General features: G+C 45.5%; 1 protein-coding gene and 1 long non-coding RNA gene across 3 annotated transcripts in view; one reads left to right on the top strand and one right to left on the bottom strand.

The window, feature by feature from the left end:
• Positions 1-732: 732 nt before the first annotated feature.
• On the bottom strand, positions 733-13,471 carry LOC140399195 (uncharacterized). 2 transcript variants are annotated; one of them, XR_011937661.1, is made up of 3 exons: positions 13,265-13,471; positions 1,773-1,878; positions 733-1,026 (listed from the first exon to the last, which is right to left on the bottom strand). It is a non-coding gene; the product is annotated as an uncharacterized lncRNA (long non-coding RNA). The 2 variants fall into 2 exon arrangements; XR_011937660.1 differs by having other exon boundaries at positions 733-1,878.
• A 99-nt stretch (positions 13,472-13,570) lies between these two features.
• ttll11 (tubulin tyrosine ligase-like family, member 11) overlaps positions 13,571-17,508 on the top strand; it is a 270,098-nt gene continuing 266,160 nt past the window's right edge. The window contains exon 1 of the mRNA XM_072488539.1: positions 13,571-13,967. Coding sequence (XP_072344640.1) covers positions 13,635-13,967 — 333 coding nt within the window. The 5' untranslated portion in view covers positions 13,571-13,634. The remainder of the gene's footprint in view (positions 13,968-17,508) is intronic.

The raw sequence follows: 17,508 nt of genomic DNA on the forward strand, positions 1-17,508 counted from the left end.
TGGATTATGACTGCTTCATAATCTAGATACCTCTTCCAACAGTGATGCATACAACTCACTAGCTCTTTTCCCTTTCTGCCATTGCTAACTTCTCTGTTCCCTTTGAAATACACTTTCTCCTGTTTTTCAACATTCTTCAGTTCTATTTCTTTCTTTTTCCTTTACATGCAATTCAATTGTCTTCATTTATATTTCTTTCTCTTTTTTCTTAATTTCTAATTATTTGCTTGGTAATTGAATTTTAGCTAATTCAGTTTCCTCTTTTTGAAATACTTGGCCTATCTGACAACCGTTGTAATATTTCACTATGCTTTCGGTGTCAACTTTCCTTACCCCTGCAAGTAATCCTGACTCCAATTTATCTGCCAACTCAATAACTGACTCTTGGTCGGTTTCTGTGATCGAGTCAGAGTTACATCTTCCATCTTTAGGGAAGTCTTAGCAATTTCCAATGCCATTTTCGATTCGAACGTGTACAATATACCTCACAGTAACTCCAATCCCTTTGTCCGGTACTTCAGTACTCCACTTACTACTTTTAAGTTTAACTAATCAGCATCCAATAACCCTTTCTCCATGTTTTGAAATCGCAGAAGAGCCCTCACTTTTGTTATGATCCCAGTAGACATTATAACTGGACAGGAACATCCCAGAATGTAACCCTAGCTTAAAAGACTGTAACTTTACTTTTTTAAAATAAAACATAGAAGAATGGAGTCACAGGACCACCAATTAGTTTAAACAAGAAACAAATTTATTTATGAAAAATTGAATTATAATGCACACAGATTTAAAGATTAACATGAATTACAAAGTATCTTAAGATACAATGGTTTTATTAACATAGAAAGTCACTTTTAAGCATGCAAGTTGACCGTGGGCAAATACACACTCTGCTCTGAACCCATGTAAGTGTCTGTGGTTTTCTCCTCAGAATCCCCCCACATGAGAGTTTCCAATCTCCACTCCCAAAAACATGTTTAAAATCTTCTCTCATAATAATGCTCTCACTTGGCGGTTTGTATTCTGAAATGCAAAACAGGTTTTACAAATGAAACTTTCAAACAAAGCTTCCACTCCACTTTTAACAGCAAATCCAGCCCAGCATTTCACACCAACCCCTTTAGGATTTCTTTGCCTTGACTGTTGTACAAACTGCTCACAATTGCTTTTACTTTTAGTTCCCAGACTGTATTAAAATGACATCAAATATTTCATCTACCTCTGAAGACTGCTGTCCCACTTTAAATATAGTTACTGCGATCTTCAATTGAACTCAACACTTTGTTTACTTTTCCTTGAATTTGTCTGAACAATACCTTGGTCTCTGTTCATTTACTCCTCTTTCTGTCCAAAGTCTGTGGTTATCAGGACTATAACTTTTATTTTAGGAAGCCTGCCCCGTTGCAGCTCCCATCCTGTCTAATCTTTCTTCTAGCAGAGTTGAAAGATGTTCATTCACTGAGATTCTGTCTCCAACTGCCCATAAATTCAGTTAAAACTAAAATTTAAAAGCTTCTCTACCTTACAAGGCCAGTTGCTAACCAATACCCACATATCTCTGTTGACCTATTTATTTTTCGCACCATACTCTCTCTAAGCACAATGGAAACACAGTTGGAACTTAACCAACACCCACACATACAAATACCTTTCTCCAGCATGAATCTAACTATAGGTTTTACCTTTCCAGGCAAAGAAACATTAAAATAAACACACTTATAACCTTATTTCTAATGTTTACCAAACAAATATAAATCCCTTAAAACTACCTTTGTTTTCCGAGCAAAAGCATTATTCATTTAACATGCAGCAATAAAGAGCTACATGGGTCCTGTCAATTACTGTGGAACAGGTGCAGATATCTGGCATAAATGTCTGTGGGGAATGAGAAACATTGGTTTACTCTTTCAAATAGTCATTTGAGAATAATAATAATTGAACTCTCCTGCTTGCACACTTCTGATTGATGTACGTGACTAGGGCACCCAAGAAGGATCCTAAGTCATAAAAACTGGAAATTTACAGACCTGAAATGTTAACTGTTTATCTTTCCAGAATCTACCTGACCTGCTGAGTATGTACAGCATTTTCGATTTCGATTTCTAGAATCCACATTATTATGCTTTTGTATGAGAATTTTCAGTTTCCTTTAATTCTGTAGATTAACCAGTTTAGAGCATTAAGATAGGGGTGAGAAAGGAAATGTGCTGCCACATTTATGACATAAATGATTGTGACAGATTGCAAACCCATTTCAACAAATGGAACCATGTGTATATTTAGAGTGAGATACTGTGGAATCACCATAGCAATTTGATTCATCAAGAGGTGCTGGAGTTTTTCTTCACTTGAGCCACCTCCTCTAATTCCATTTTTCTGTTTATTTCCCACACTTATTTTCTCAAGCAGTGATCTAATTCCCTTTTAAAATATGTGGGCTATGCATCAACAACAGATTGTGGCAGGTAGTTACAAATTGTAACTTCCCTCAACATAAAGATTTATTTTCTTTTTGTGATCATCTTAAATTTGTACCCACACTACCATAAATAGATTATTTAAAGCAATATGAATGAGACTTAAAGTCTGACATTTAAAAACACAAAGTCCAGGATTCATAGCTCTTAACACCAATAAAAATATTCGTTAAATTTCTGGTAAGAAATAATGAGATGGATGCACACCTGTGTAAAACGTATAGAGCTATTGTATGCTATTAAACCAAAATGAGTAAATTTTGAAACTGGATAGGTCTACAGTATGAGTTCATTGAGACCAAGGATGTATTCACATTACAATTGTAATGCTGGTGTGAAGTATTTTGCTTCACAAAATGCTGCAGTCATAATGTAAATGGAGTTTGAATCCAATGTCAGGGCTTGACTTCACACCACATGAATAATAGGGAGCAAAATTTCACAGCGGACAGAGCCTCCCTCTACATAGTTTCTATGTCATATGGGCATTCATGCCCAATTTAGATTCATGTAGTGTGTGAGGTTTCCGCTTTGCACCATTAATAAACCTGTGAGCATACCCTAAATGTCAAATCAAAAATACCAGCCTCCCCGAACAGGCGCTGGAATGTGGCGACTAGGGGCTTTTCACAGTAACTTCATTTGAAGCCTACTTGTGACAATAAGCGATTTTCATTTCAATGAGTTCAAGAGAAAATCTATATGATGAACAAGGTAAAAGTAGAAATAATAATTATGCAGCAGTTATTTTTCAGAGTGACACTAGGAGTGAAATGGGTGTAATTTTAAACTAAAATGAATGATTTCATACAATAACCTAAATAAGTGGATCACACTTGTGGATCATAGCCATGTGGCCCATTGTGTTTGTGCAGGCTCTTTGAAGGAGCTATCCAATTAGTTCTACTCCCCTGCTCTTTCCTAGGGCCCTGAATTGTGTTTTTATTTCTTTTCAAGTATATAACCTTTTGAAAGTTATTACTGAAGTGACTTTTACCATGTTTTCAGGCAGACATTCCAGATCATAAAAAATCCCTGCATAAATAAAAATGATCTTCCCTCGGATTCTGGCAACAATTTGGATATTCCTTCTCAAATGTACTTACTATTAACATAGTATCAGCTGTGATTTAGAGCTAGTGTTCTATGGATTGAACCTTTTATTTTATATCGACTTTCCTTGTTCTTCCTATCAAAATGTACCACTCCACATTTCTCAAAATTAATTTCAACTGCCACATGTCCACTCATTCCACAAACCTGTCTATGTCCTCTTGAAGTCTATCACGATCCACCTCGCAGTTCACAATACTTCTAAGTTTTGTGTCAACTGCAAATTTTGAAACTGTGCTCTGTATAGTTAAGTCCAGGTCATTAATATTCAAGAGAAGCAGTGGTTCCAGCCCCCCCCCAAAATTCACCAATACATATTCACTCAACCAATTTCATATCCATGTTGCCACTGTCCGTTTATTTCATGTGTTTTACATTTTTGACAAACCTATTCTGAAGTCCAAGTGCACCACATCAACTACATTACCTTCATCAACTCTCTGCTATCTAACCAAAAAATTCCATCAAGTTAAACATGATTTGCCTCTACCAAATCCATGCTGGCTTTCATTAACTAATCCACATTTGTCCATGTGACTGGTAATTCCGAAATAGGTTATGCTAATAGAGTTAAATGAAAAGGGTTGGGAGGAGGCACATGTCAAGTATAAACCAGGAAGGACCAGTTGAACTAAATTACTTGTTTCTGTACTGTACGTTTATTGTTTGTTCTTAATTAAATTGTATGTACAAAATGGTTTGGTGTTGCCAACCTCAAATATAAAAGCCTTACAAAGGTGCCTTCTTTTTTATGAGATGTCCAACTAACATAGAACTCAAGTAAGAAAAGAACTTGTAAACTTAAATAATAATAGTCCATTATGCCCACCAATTCTGGTCAATACCAATCATGGAATCACCTCTCCGGTCAGACATTATGACCAGGATTCTGGTCCTGCTTGTGGCAGGCATCGTAATAGGTGGGACAAAAAGTTTGACGGACCAGCCAAAGGTCTACAGGACTGGAAAATCCCAGCCTATATTCTGAGTTTTGCAAGTTAAGTAAGTATCTGCTCCACAGAAAATAACTGATGGGGCATGCTTTAATGTCCATTAGATATTGGTTGTAGATTGGATAGCACTTGCTGAACAATCCCAAGTATGGTAAAAATTACAGTAACAACCAATGTAGGATTATCAGTCAGACTTGCAATATGCCAAACGTATGAGTGTTAGAAGCTACATACATTCATATGCAGGGACCTGCCCTCTGCAGGCAAAAGGAACATGTCTGGGCATTACGCTGTTTTTAAACCTAAAAAGCTTGGGGGAAATAACTATTCTTGGCACATTCTTAATGGCAATGTCTTGACCAGAGTCTACTTGCCAACTATTCAGCACCCTTTTCTCATGCAATATAATTGTTATCTACTTTGAAATTTGGCATTCTTGTGTCAGTCCTGATGAATACACAACCAAAAGCTTTGCCAATATGTCTGTTTTTACAGCAATATTTATGTTCTATACAGTAAATCCCCACTTTAAGTATCCCCTTTTAAAGTGGTTTCATTTTAAAGGGATTCATTTTTTAATGTTGCATTCCATTTAAAGTACAGTATTCCCCATTTTAAAGTATGTGAGCAGTGTCATGATTTCATTACATCCTGAGTCTGGCTTATGATCAGCATCATTTTGTCCTATCTGTACATTCAAGGACATCACTTTTTTGCTGTATTTTTAGGTGCCCCTGTGCTAAACTAAATATCATGTTTAAACTGTTTGTTTACTGTACCTTGTACTGGTTGAGGAACTCTGTGAACTTCTTTGAAAAAAAACTATCCACTGTACTGTAAACTTGTTTTCAAATTTCTTTGCTGCTGGTACAGTACATACCTGAGGAAATGCGATGGACTTCTGTTTTTAAAAGAAATCATTGCTCTACAATGGTATTGGTCGATACTGTAATGTACATTACCGGTGTTTGAGGAATGTGTGGTGTTTTAAAGAGGTCTCTGCTAAGATGAAGCCTGCAGGCAAGGCAACTTTTTTAAAGTCACTTACTGCACTGTACATTACAGTATTTTTTAACTGGGAGTAATGTTTCAATTTTTACATTGATTCTTCTGATCAAAAATTGTCTTCAGGAACCTAACTCGGGCTTTAACATTGATTCCTATGGGAAACCATATTTCACTTAAAGGGGTGACACTTAAAGTTACAGTTTTCAGGAATCACAGAATTGTCATGGTGCAGAAGGAAGCCATTTGGCCCATCATGCGTGCAGTAGCTCTCCAAACGAACATTGTGGCTAAGTGTCATTTCCTTGTCTTTTCCCCATATCCCTGCATTGTTTCTATTCAAATACTCATTTCTAGGGGCTTTTCACAGTAACTTCATTGAAGCCTACTTGTGACAATAAGCGATTATAATATTATTATTAATGTCCCCTTCAATGCCTCGATTGAACATGACTCCAATGTTTTCCAGACCCGAACCAGTCATATGAAAAGTTTTTTCTCACAACATATTTGCTTCTTTTGTAAATCACTTAAATTTGTGTCCTCTCCTTCTTGATCTTTTACAAGCAAGAACAGTTTCTCCCTATCTACTCTGTCCAGCCCCTTATGATTTTGAGCATCTCTATCAAATCTCCTCTTCGCCTTCTTTTCTCCAAGGAAAACATTCCCACCCTCTCCAATCTACTTCATAACCGAAGATCTTTGGAACCATTCTTGTAAACCTCTTCTGCACTCTCTCCAATGCGTTCACATCATTAGTATGGTGTTGCGCCAAGAACACAATATTCCAGCTAAGGTTTAACTAGTATCTTGTATAAGCTCAGCACAACCTCCTTGCTCTTGTATGCTATGTTCCGAAAGTCCAGAATTCTATATGTTTTATTAATTGCTTTCATCACCTGTCCTGCCACCTTCAATGATCTATGCACACATACATCCAGGTCTCTTGCACCTGGACTCCTTTAACGATTTTAGCCCATATGTTATGGTATCTCTGCATATTTTTCCTACAAAATGCATCACCTCACATTTCTCCGCATTGGACTTCATCTGCCACCTATCTGCCCAACCCAACATCTTGTCTGTATCCTTCTGAAGTTCTACACTGCCCTATTCAGTTTTGTGTCGCCCCCAAACTTAAACATTGTACCCTGCGCACCAAGATCTAGATCATTAATATACATCAAGAAAAGTAAGGGTCCCAATACTGATACCTGGGGGAAGACCACTACAAACCTTCCTCCAGCACAAAACATATTCTTTGGCCATTACTGCCTTCTTCCTATTATTCAGCCAATTTTGTATCCACGTTGTTACTGTCCCTTTTATTCCATGAGCTATAATTTTTATCACAAGTCTGATTTGTGGCACTGTATCGAATGCCTTCTGAAAGTCCATGTACACCACGTTAACAGTATTACCCTCATCTACCCTTTCGATCAGCTGCTCAAAATACTCCAGCAAGTTAGTTAAACACGATTTCCTCTTCAGAAGTCCATGCTGGCCTAATCAACCCATATTTTTCCAATGCCTACTAATTCTATCGCGGATATTTGTTTCTTGAAGCTTGCCCACTATTGATGTTAACCTCACTAGCCTGTTAATTGCTGGGGGTATCCTTACAACCTTTTTTGAACAAGGGGGTAGCATTTGGCACCTTCCTGAAGTCTAGGAAACACTGAAAGATAATGGCCAGCAATTTCCACTCTCACTACCTTCAATATCCTTGGATGCAGCTCATCCTGTCACAATGCCCTATCAACTTCAATACCGACAGTCAATCCAACACTTCCTCTTTATCAACGTTTAATCCTTCGAGGGAAATAATTTCCTCATGTCACACACTACATCACACGACTAAGCTATAACAGTCACACTGTGCTAAATCCACGTTGCCAGAAATGCAAATCTGGGTCAGTCAGTGAATCGGGCATCTGGACCGCCTGTGCGCCAAAGACTTTGGCTAACCAGGAAGACCATGTGCCACCTCTGCCGCGGGGGTTTGGAAGAATACCCACTCCCGACGGCCGTCAAGGTGACGGTTGCCCAGAACATTTATGTCTCTGTGTCTTTCTAGGGGTCAAGCGGAGACCTGTTTGGGATCTCTCAGACATCTGTACACCGGTGCATTCACGCTTTGATGTATGTCCTATGCACCCCGGTAGCAGACTATATAAATTTCAGTCTGGACCAGGCACACCAGGATGCCTGAGCAGCAGGATTTTCCACCATCCTGACATGCCCAAGTCCAGGGAATGATAGATTGCACCCATGCCCCCATATGAGCACCGGTTATTCAGGGGGTGCCCATCATCAATCAGAAGGGCTTCCACTCCCTGAATGTGCAGTTGGTGGGTGACCAACAGCTGCACATCATGCACGTCTGCGCCTGTTACCCAGACAGCGTGCACAATACATACAGATACAAGACAGATGTTTCAGATATGTGGGGGTTTCCAGAACCAGGGGTCACAATCTGAGGATACAGGATAGACAGTTTAGGATGGCACAGTGGTTAGCACGGCTGCCTCACAGCTCCAGGGACCCGAGGTCAATTCCAGCCTCGGGTGACTGTCTGTGTGGAGTTTGCAAGTTCTCCCCGTGTCTGCGTGGGTTTCCTCCGGGTGATCCGGTTTCCTCCAAAAGATGTGCAGGTTACATGGATTGACCATGATAAATTGCCCCTTAGTGTCCAAAAGGTTAGGTGGTGTTACTGGGTTACTCGGATAGGGTGAAGGCATGGGCTTAAGTAGGGTGCTCTTTCCAAGGACTGGTGCAGACTCAATGGGCTGAATGGCCTCCTTGTGCACTGTAAATTCTATGATCCTGGCACACTCATCGGTTCCTGGCACCTTCGAGGCGTTCTCTCAGGTGAAGAGTTGGCTTTTGGGTGATGAGGATTACCCGCTGAGACCTTGGCTAATGTCGCCTGTCTGGAGGCTCCAGACTGATGCAGAGACCTGTTACATGACATCTATGCAGCAAGCAAGAGCATCATTGAGCAGTGCATCGATGTCCTCAAGATGTGCTTCTGATGCATGTACCGCTCCAATATAGCCCCAGGTGGGTCTCGAACATCGTGCTGGCCTGATGCGGTTGCACAACATTGCACAGCAGAGGGGAGACATGCTGGAGGAGGAGGAAGAACGCCAAGCCTCATCTGACGAGGAGGATGTCCAGGAAGAACCGGGCATAGAGCCCGGGCTGGCACAGCAGGCCACCCAACATGTGCTCCAGGGCTGCCACACAGGGGACAACCTCACCACCTCCAGATTTGCCTACTAGGAGGCCAGGCCACTGGCAGCTCTGCTGCCATCCGTCCCTCCTCCACTTCACTGCACCACCCCTGTCCTTCTACCTTCACTTCACGGCACTACCCCGACCCTCCTCCCTTCACTTCGCTGCATCACCCCTGTCCTTCCTCCACTTCACTGCACCACCCCTGTCCCTACTCCCTTCACACCAGCCAATCCCTCCTCCCTTGACTGCACCTGTCCATCCTCCCTTCACTCCATCCTACCACCCCAACTCTCCATCCGAGGGTCCGATCAGCATCACTACAGGGTGTTGGGCCTGGGCAGGCAGTATCAACACGTCTTGTCTACTGGACGAAGGAAGATAACGAGTCGCTGTAAGATAGGTTCTGGTGCTCCTCATCTTTTGACTAAGTCTGACTCCTGTCCTCAGAATCACATTCCGCTGTCCGCCCGGGTGATCCGTGCATGTGTGCTGGCTATTCTATCTCATGGGGTACATATCCTTTGGTGGGGTGGTGAGGGGGGGGGGGGGGGGGCGGAGGTTATGGAGATGTTGAGCAGTGATTGGTCACTCACAGGGTAAGCTGTCTTACAAGGTGGTCTCATACTTGTGGCCCCGTTCCCTGCCCATCTCTGAAGGTGATCCCAGATGGAACGCTCAAATGTCCTGGGGGCCTTGCCCCATTCCATCCTCCAACACCCACACCTCCAACCTTCCCCCACCCGGCATACCCTCTAAACCAAGCGCAACCCATCCCTCACACCTTTCAGACAGCGGATTGAGGCAGGTCAGAATGTTGATGAAATGGTGTTTAAGCATGACTATAGCAATTGTTGTGCCCTGACCCCCTACCTCTAACCTGCACCCGTGCCAACCTAACTTTTTCTTATGTGCTCTAATGGTCCTTTTAGGTGTGACACCAGACAGCACATCAGACGTGGTGGCAGCCTGCTGCGTATCTCGCCCTCTGACCCGAGATGCCTTTGGCAGCCGTCCTCTGGAGGGCCTGGACCTGGATAGGCCCACCCAACCTTTGGGTGTCACAGGTGACGAGGTATCACCCTGTTCTGCCCACTGCCCATGAGATGTGGCAGTGTCAGGTAGGGGGATTCAGAAGCGTTGAGGTGTTCCAGCAACTCCTCTTCGGGAGGCACCGGCATGGACCCCGGAACTTTCCCTTCCCTTCGGATGCTCGATGGCTCCTGGGCTACTCTATGGGATGTAGGTGAGCCCGGAGTGAGCTCTGCCAGTACTGGAGGCCCGCTCTAGTCCGAACCAGGGTCTTGAAGCCCTCAACCATGATGCACTAAGATTGGGTCACGTCCCTCAGCGAATGAGTCATGCCCCTCTCTGCCTCGGTCATATCCCTCTGTGACTGGCCCAGGTCAGTCAGCACCGGGCTAAATCTCTCGACGCCCTCAGCCATGACCCTTTGTGAATGGGCCAAGCTCTGGAGCGCTGCAGCAATATCCATGTAGTCCCAATACATGGCTGCCTGTGACTGGGCTCCCCTGTCCTGAGCCTCAGCCACCGATGGCACAGATTGCCCCAAGCCTTGGATGTCTTTTTTAAAAACAAACGTAGAGTACCCAATTCATTTTTTCCAATTAAGGGGCAATTGAGTGTGGCCAATCCACCTACCCTGCACATCTTTGGGTTGTGGGGGCGAAATCCACGCAAACACGGGGAGAATGTGCAAACTCCACACGGACAGTGACCCAGAGCCGGGATTGAACCTGGGACCTCACCGCCGTGAGGCTGCAGTGCTAACCACTGCGCCACCGTGCTGCCCCGCCTTGGATGACTTGACCCATGGCTGTGACGTTTTGATCCAAGGTTTTCACCGAGGACACCACCCATTCAGTGTTGGCCTCGGTACCATGCATTGTCTACACGGTCTCCTGCACCTGAAGACGGTTGGACTCCTCCAGCTGCACGTGCAGGTGCTGGAAAGTTGTTGACACCCACTCCTGTAAATCTTGGCTCTGCGTCTGCATCTCCACCAGTGATGGGATCATACTTTCCAGAAGTGCGATATCTATCCAGACTACAGCTGTTTCCTGGGATTAGGCAGCCCTCCAACAGTCCGCTCCTTCGGGTGCCCCTACCTCCACCTGGTGTGCTGCAGCAGGTATGACACGTGCACCAGAAGGCGATAGTCTCTGCGGTCGTGGAGGTTGCAGGTGACAGCAGTGACGAGAAGTTGGTGTCGGCCCCAGACTGCTGCTCCGGGGTATGCTGGGAATGTGGCTGGAGGCAAGGTACCCCAAATGGGCCGGCAGTGTCTAATGGCGATCCTGCAAAACAAAAGACAAGACACATGGTGAGGTCTGGGGAAGGAGTAATCTGGGGGAAGAGTGGTGACTCACGTGCTATTGGGACATCACTCTGCATTGGGAGCTCACTTGGTTCTCACGTGCCGACCTCCGCATCTGAAATGGACCTGTCCTGCACCTCCCCGACGAACTCCAATGCCCTCTGCCTTGCGGTGGTTTAAACCCGGAGGTCCGGGATGCCTCCTCCGATCTTCTCCCGCTCGTCTATTATTGGCTCTCTTTCCCCCAGGAACACATAAAGGACATGATGCGACACATGGAGGCGAGTTACATGGAGGCGGGTCTGTGGCTGGTGGCATGTGTGTACAAGGCACCTGGCTAAAGAGGACAATACAGGTATTGGAGTTTGGTGCAGGGTGGGATGCAAGGGAGATGAGTTTTGATTGGCCACTATGGGAGAGGTGGGTGTGATGTGAGAAGTGGGGGACAGGACTGATGTCAGGAGAACAAAGGTGATGGCTCAGCCGAGCTGCCCTGAGGATGTTGATTGTCTTCTTCTGACACTGCGTGCTGGTCTGCCTGGTGAGGCTCACAGCACTGACCGCCTCGGCCATCTCCGCCCAGGCCTGGTTAAAGATAGCGGGCTGGACCCGCCTGTCCACCTGGGGGAAGCCCGTGTCCCGTCTCTCCTCCACTGTGTCTCACATTGCCGAATTGAGATTTCTTTACCCGTCAGTCTGGCCTCAATAAAACTCGAGATGGATTTGTAGGCACAGTATTATTTATTTTTACCCGACTTGCAAGTCTGACTCGCTTCACAAAAACCCAGAACACAAGCAGCCTCTTGGTCTTTAGAATCGAGTGCTGTTGGAGACAAACGAATCTCTACAAATACATTCAAATAGAGTCATAGAATTTACAGTGCAGAAGGAGGCCATTCAGCCCATCGAGTCTGCACCGGCTCTTAGAAAGAGCACCCTACCCAAGGTCAACACCGCCACCCTATCCCCATAACCCAGTAACCCCACCCAACACTAAGGGCAATTTTGGACACTAAGGGCAATTTATCATGGCCAATCCACCTAATCCGCACATCTTTGGACTGTGGGAGGAAACCGGAGCACCCGGAGGAAACCCACGCACACATGGGGAGGATGTGCAGACTCCGCACAGACAGTGACCCAAGCCAGAATCGAACCTGGGACCCTGGAGCTGTGAAGCAATTGTGCTATCCACAAGGCTACCGTGCTGCCCACTCCACTGAAATGGCATCAAGTTTCACATAAACGATTCCCATAGGTCATCCTATACCCCTCCTGACCTGGCCATACATCCTAATTGGCTTACTTCTTATTCCTTTCCCCTGGCCTCTTGTTACCCAGCATCCTATTCTCCTCCTCGACTGTAAGAGGTTTTACAACACCAGGTTAAAGTCCAGCAGGTTTGTTTCGATGTCACTAGCTTTCGGAGCGCTGCTCCTTCCTCAGGTGAATGAAGAGGTATGTTCCAGAAACATATATATAGACAGATTCAAAGATGCCAGACAATGCTTGGATTGCGAGCATTAGCAGGTGATTAAATCTTTACCGATCCAGAGATGGGTAACCCCAGGTTAAAGAGGTGTGAATTGTGTCAAGCCAGGACAGTTGGTAGGATTTTGCAGGCCAGATGGTGGGGGATGAATGTAACGCAACATGAATCCCAGGTCCCGGTTGAGGCCGCACTCATGAGTGCGGAACTTGGCTCCAAGCTTCTGCTCGGCGATTCTGCGTTGTCGCGCGTCCTGAAGGCCTCCACTCGACACCCCTCCCCCTCCCGTGCCATGCTTTCTGAAATCCTTTGTGAACTCACTAGAATTAGACCGGCCTACATCTACATTACTGTAACTAATATATTTAACCTATTTTATATCACATTCGTCAACATCCTATTCAGATTACAGTCAAGAAACCAGGGAACCGCTCTCCTCTGTGCCATCGTTTTGGCTTCAATGAGAGTGTTTTGGGGAGTGGAGTGTTCATCGGCAGTTTCAGCTCCTCAGGGACACCGGCAGGAATGAGAATTGCTCTAGATTTATGTGGGCAGACTGCTGGCACATTAACATGTCCTGAATTGCTCCACAAATAGTGTCCCGGCCCGCAATTCAGTCTGGGCACACCGAAGAATGTGGCATACTAACTTTGAGGAGCTTACTGTGCGTAAATTGAGCAGCCAACTGGCCCAATGGCTACAATTTACAAATGAACCTTCCTTGGCTTCGGGACATCCAGACAGGCTCTGTACATATTATTTCTGCCCCGCGGTGGTCCACCGCTCGTGGATTAAGAACCGGAGGCGTTGCGAGGGACTTGGAAAAGCCGTGGCAGTCCCCCGCCCCACCGCGCTGCTCCTTTCCAACCGCCGACGGGTCTGAGCTGCTCGGCTTCCGTCGCCGGGCCGTTGCTCTGTCAACCGGCGCGTAAACAATGGGAGCGACGCGGCGCGCGGCCGGGGGGGGGGGAGGCGGCGCGGGGCGAGCGGGCGGCCGGCACTCAGAGGGAGCTCGAGCGATGAGTCAGCCGGCGGCAGCGGGGGCCAGCGATGGCCAGCCCGAGGCCAGCGCGGCCCGGACCACCAAAGAGGAGACGCCCGCCTCGGGAGGCAAAGAGAAGCCGGCGTCCACAATCCCGCCGCTGCTGCTGCCGCTGGCGGCCCGCAGAGCCCTGGCGTCGCTGAGTGAAGATGTGTCGCGGTCGCGCCGGTCGCGGAGGCCGGAGGAGGGCAGGCAGGGCCGCCACGGCCGGCAGAAGAGGAGCAAACGGGTTGTTACCGTGGACAGCTCCAAAGCCAAGACCTCCTCGGAGGCGCTGAAGATGTGCATCCAGCAGCTGAAGTGGAAGGAGGTAAGGGCGGGGTCCCATGTACATCAACAGAATTACCCTAACTGACCCTGTTGATACCTCTTCAATAAACTTCAAGTTAGTTAAACACTATTTCCACCTCAGAAATCCATGCTGGATCTACCTAATCAACCTACGCTTTTCCATGGGACTACTAATTTATCCCAAATAATTGTTTCTAGAAGCTTCCACAGCATTGACGTTATACCGACTGGTCTGTAATTGCTGACTGTGGTAAACCAATGTTACTGTAATGTGTATATATATATAGTGGTAAACCACTGTATTGTATATATTGTTTGTTGTCTCTGCTGGCTCCGCCTGTGGTTCCTCCCCTCAGGCTCTGTATAAAGATGGCCGACCTCTGGCCCTGCCCCAGTTCGGGATCAGTTGCCAGCAGGTTCTCGTTTAGCTTATTAAAGCTATATTATATTTCATATTTATTGCAGTAATATGAAAAATCCCTGGTTCAAAGTACATACAGGCAGTATGCCTGGTAAAGTAATTAAGGAGTCATAAAGGTGATATCATGATTCCAACCACTTACTTGATTACAGATAAAGGTCTAATGGAATGTTGTTATGATTGCTGGAGATTTGATACTTTGAGGGGTTGTATTTAGTCCTAGCTAAGCAGGTCATGTGACATTTTAGTGGGATGATGTAATTAATGGGAGGAGCCAAATCTGACTCTATGCAGTCTTGCAGTTTGCCGTAGGATTTGAGTCTAACAAGACAAGGATTTTAAGTTGGACAGCAGTTTTGCAAAACGTTGCTGGTTGAGCAGAAATGTACTAAATCGTGAAAAGAACTCTCTCTAAAGGCCCACACAACTCAGCAAGTAATCTGTATTGGATTACTTAATTGGAGTTAGTAGCAGGAATAGATAGCAAGTTCAAGTTTTTCCTTGTGTTTAGGAACTGCTTAACTGATAATTATAAAGCTATTTTCTTTGACGTTAATTCTATGTTTAAATTAATGTTTGTTTTCACATAAAATTTACCTATTGGTCAGAGTCATCACTCCTGGGGTGAAGTATCCTTTCTCATAATTTTACAAATTAACAAAAATTGTTTGGGGTTCTTGTCCGGTATCCTAACAAATGTTGGGGTCTGGTCCAGTATCAGAACATGGTTTATTTTTAATTACTTGATACTTAAGTAGCTATTAAGCTATTAACTGATTTTGACTATGTTGTCCCTCTGTGATGCCACATTTTGGAACTGGGGCTAACTAAATTTGGATCCTCTGGAAGAGCATCTGTTCATGACAAGTTATAACAGTAACAATTGATCTAAAGCAGGAGTACCAAATATACTGCCTGCATTGTGCTGTGATGTATGTCAGGAACATGCGGCAGCCACCCTGGTGCCTGACATTTCTGGTTATGCATTGTTGGGAAATAGGAGAGTTCAAGTAATTTATCTTTTGTGTTGTGGGTATTCGAAATAAGGTACACATTTAAACTTACTTAAGGGTTAAAACTTTAGTTAATTTCATGTTAAACAAAGGTGCCTGCATGTCAATAGGTTTTAGTTTCACTTTAAATTGCACCTGCATTGTAATTGGGGATTTACGAAATGAAAGCAACTACAGGCTTTAAGAAAAACTAAGCTGTTGTTTAACAACCAGAAGCTCACCCTGGGACAGCCAGAACTTGAGTTGGTTGTAAACTGGACTCAGGAGATGCTGGACAGGACCAGGGAGCTAAAAAAAGCAACCTTCCAAAGAGCAAAATGTCCAAAAAAGAGTGGGACCAAAAAGAATATCTCAGGAAGTCAGTTAAGGAACAAGTTGAACACTTCCAGTGGCGACCATGGAGGAGTAGATCACACGTTTGATAGCTCCTGCCTGTGATGGACTTTTGGACCTTTTTCTCCCGTTTTTCCCCGGATTTTATTGGATGAATCGGTGGAGAGTGAGGCGGTGAGGAGAAACCCTCCGTCCAGTGTATGGAGAATTGGACCAGAAGTGGCCGTGTAAGAACACAGAGTTCTACAAGAAAGACGCGAGCAGAGCTGGCAATGCGGAAAAGCATGGCGGAGAAGCAGGGCCGCGGGGAGACGGCACAGTGGTCGACGGAGCAGCTGGTGAAATGTTTTGAAGATTGCTTCGCAAAGCTTAAGAAGGACACGCTGGACCCGATCAAGGCTTCGATTGATCAGGTTGTGCAGAATCAAGAAATCCACGGACGTGCAATCCAGGAGGTGGAGAAAAAGGTGCCTGAGCACGAGGAATACCTAACTGTGCTGGAGACCAATGTAGAGATGATGAATGACTGCCAGAAAAGAATGCAGGAGAAGCTGGAGTACTTGGGGAAGGAGGTCCAGGAGGCAGAACCTGAGAATCGTCGGCCTCCCTGAGGGTAGTGAGGGATCGGATGCGAGGAACTATGTGACGAACATGCTGGAGAAGTTGATGGGGGGCTGAGGAGTGGATGGAGCGCACAGAGCCCTCGCGAAGAAGCCCCGAGCAAACTACCTTCCGATGGCGATGGTGGTACGTATGCACTAATTCCTGGACAAGGAACAGGTTCTGCAGTGAGCCAAGAAAGAAATGAGCAGCAGGTGGGAGAATTGTGAGCTGCGCATTTATCAAGCCCTGGGCGCGGATTTGGCCAAGAGGCGAGCCGGGTTTAATCGGGCAAAATCGTCCCTTTTTAAGAAGGGGGTGAAGTTCGGGATGTTGTACCCAGCGCGTCTGTGGGTCACATGAGGACCGGGAATTTTACTTTGAAACACCGGACGATGCATTGACTTTCATCAGGGAAAAAAGATTGGATGTGAACTAAAGACACTGAATCCTTGGGGAGAGTACTGCAATGGTGATTTGTTGACAATCACTTTTGTGCTGGTTTGAATAAGTAGTGTTATGGGCAATAAGGGGCTGTTTCGATGGCTAAAGTTAACTTTGTCATACTGGGAGCTGGGTGGAGGAAGGGGGGGGGGGGGGTTGTTCTGCGGTTGTTGTTTTTTTTCTGTGGTTTTTCCACTATTTTTTTCTGCTGTTTGTTTACTGGGGAATGTGATGCTTTGAATATGTTTGTCCAAGTTGGGGGAGAGGTGAGAGAACAATGGGGAGACGATCTGTTTGGTGCCATGGGTTGGAACGATCAGGTCAGCTTGGTCAGCTGACTCACGGAAGCACAGTGGGGGGCAAGAAGGTGATAGCTTGAGCTTGATATGGGGTGTTGGGTTTCTGGTGCTATTAGCAGGGGAGAGGGCGGGGCGGGAAGTCCCCGACCAGGCTGATTACATGGAACGTTAGAGGGCTGAACGGGCCGGTCAAGAGGGCTCGCGTTTTTGCGCACGTGGCAATGTTACAAGATACACACCTAAAGGTTACAGACCAGACTAGATTGAGGCAGAGGTGGGTTGGCCAAGTATTCCACTTGGGGCTTGACTCAAAGACGACGGGGGTAACGATTTTGATTAATAAACGGGTGGCATTCGAGGCAGGGAGAATCGTGTCAGACACCGGGGGGGGCGGGGGGGGGGGTGTGTGGCATGTACATAATGGTGAGTGTGAAGCTGGAGGGGGTGCGG

The sequence above is a fragment of the Scyliorhinus torazame genome, chromosome 22 (genome assembly GCF_047496885.1).
Source record: "Scyliorhinus torazame isolate Kashiwa2021f chromosome 22, sScyTor2.1, whole genome shotgun sequence".
NCBI lineage: Eukaryota > Metazoa > Chordata > Chondrichthyes > Carcharhiniformes > Scyliorhinidae > Scyliorhinus > Scyliorhinus torazame.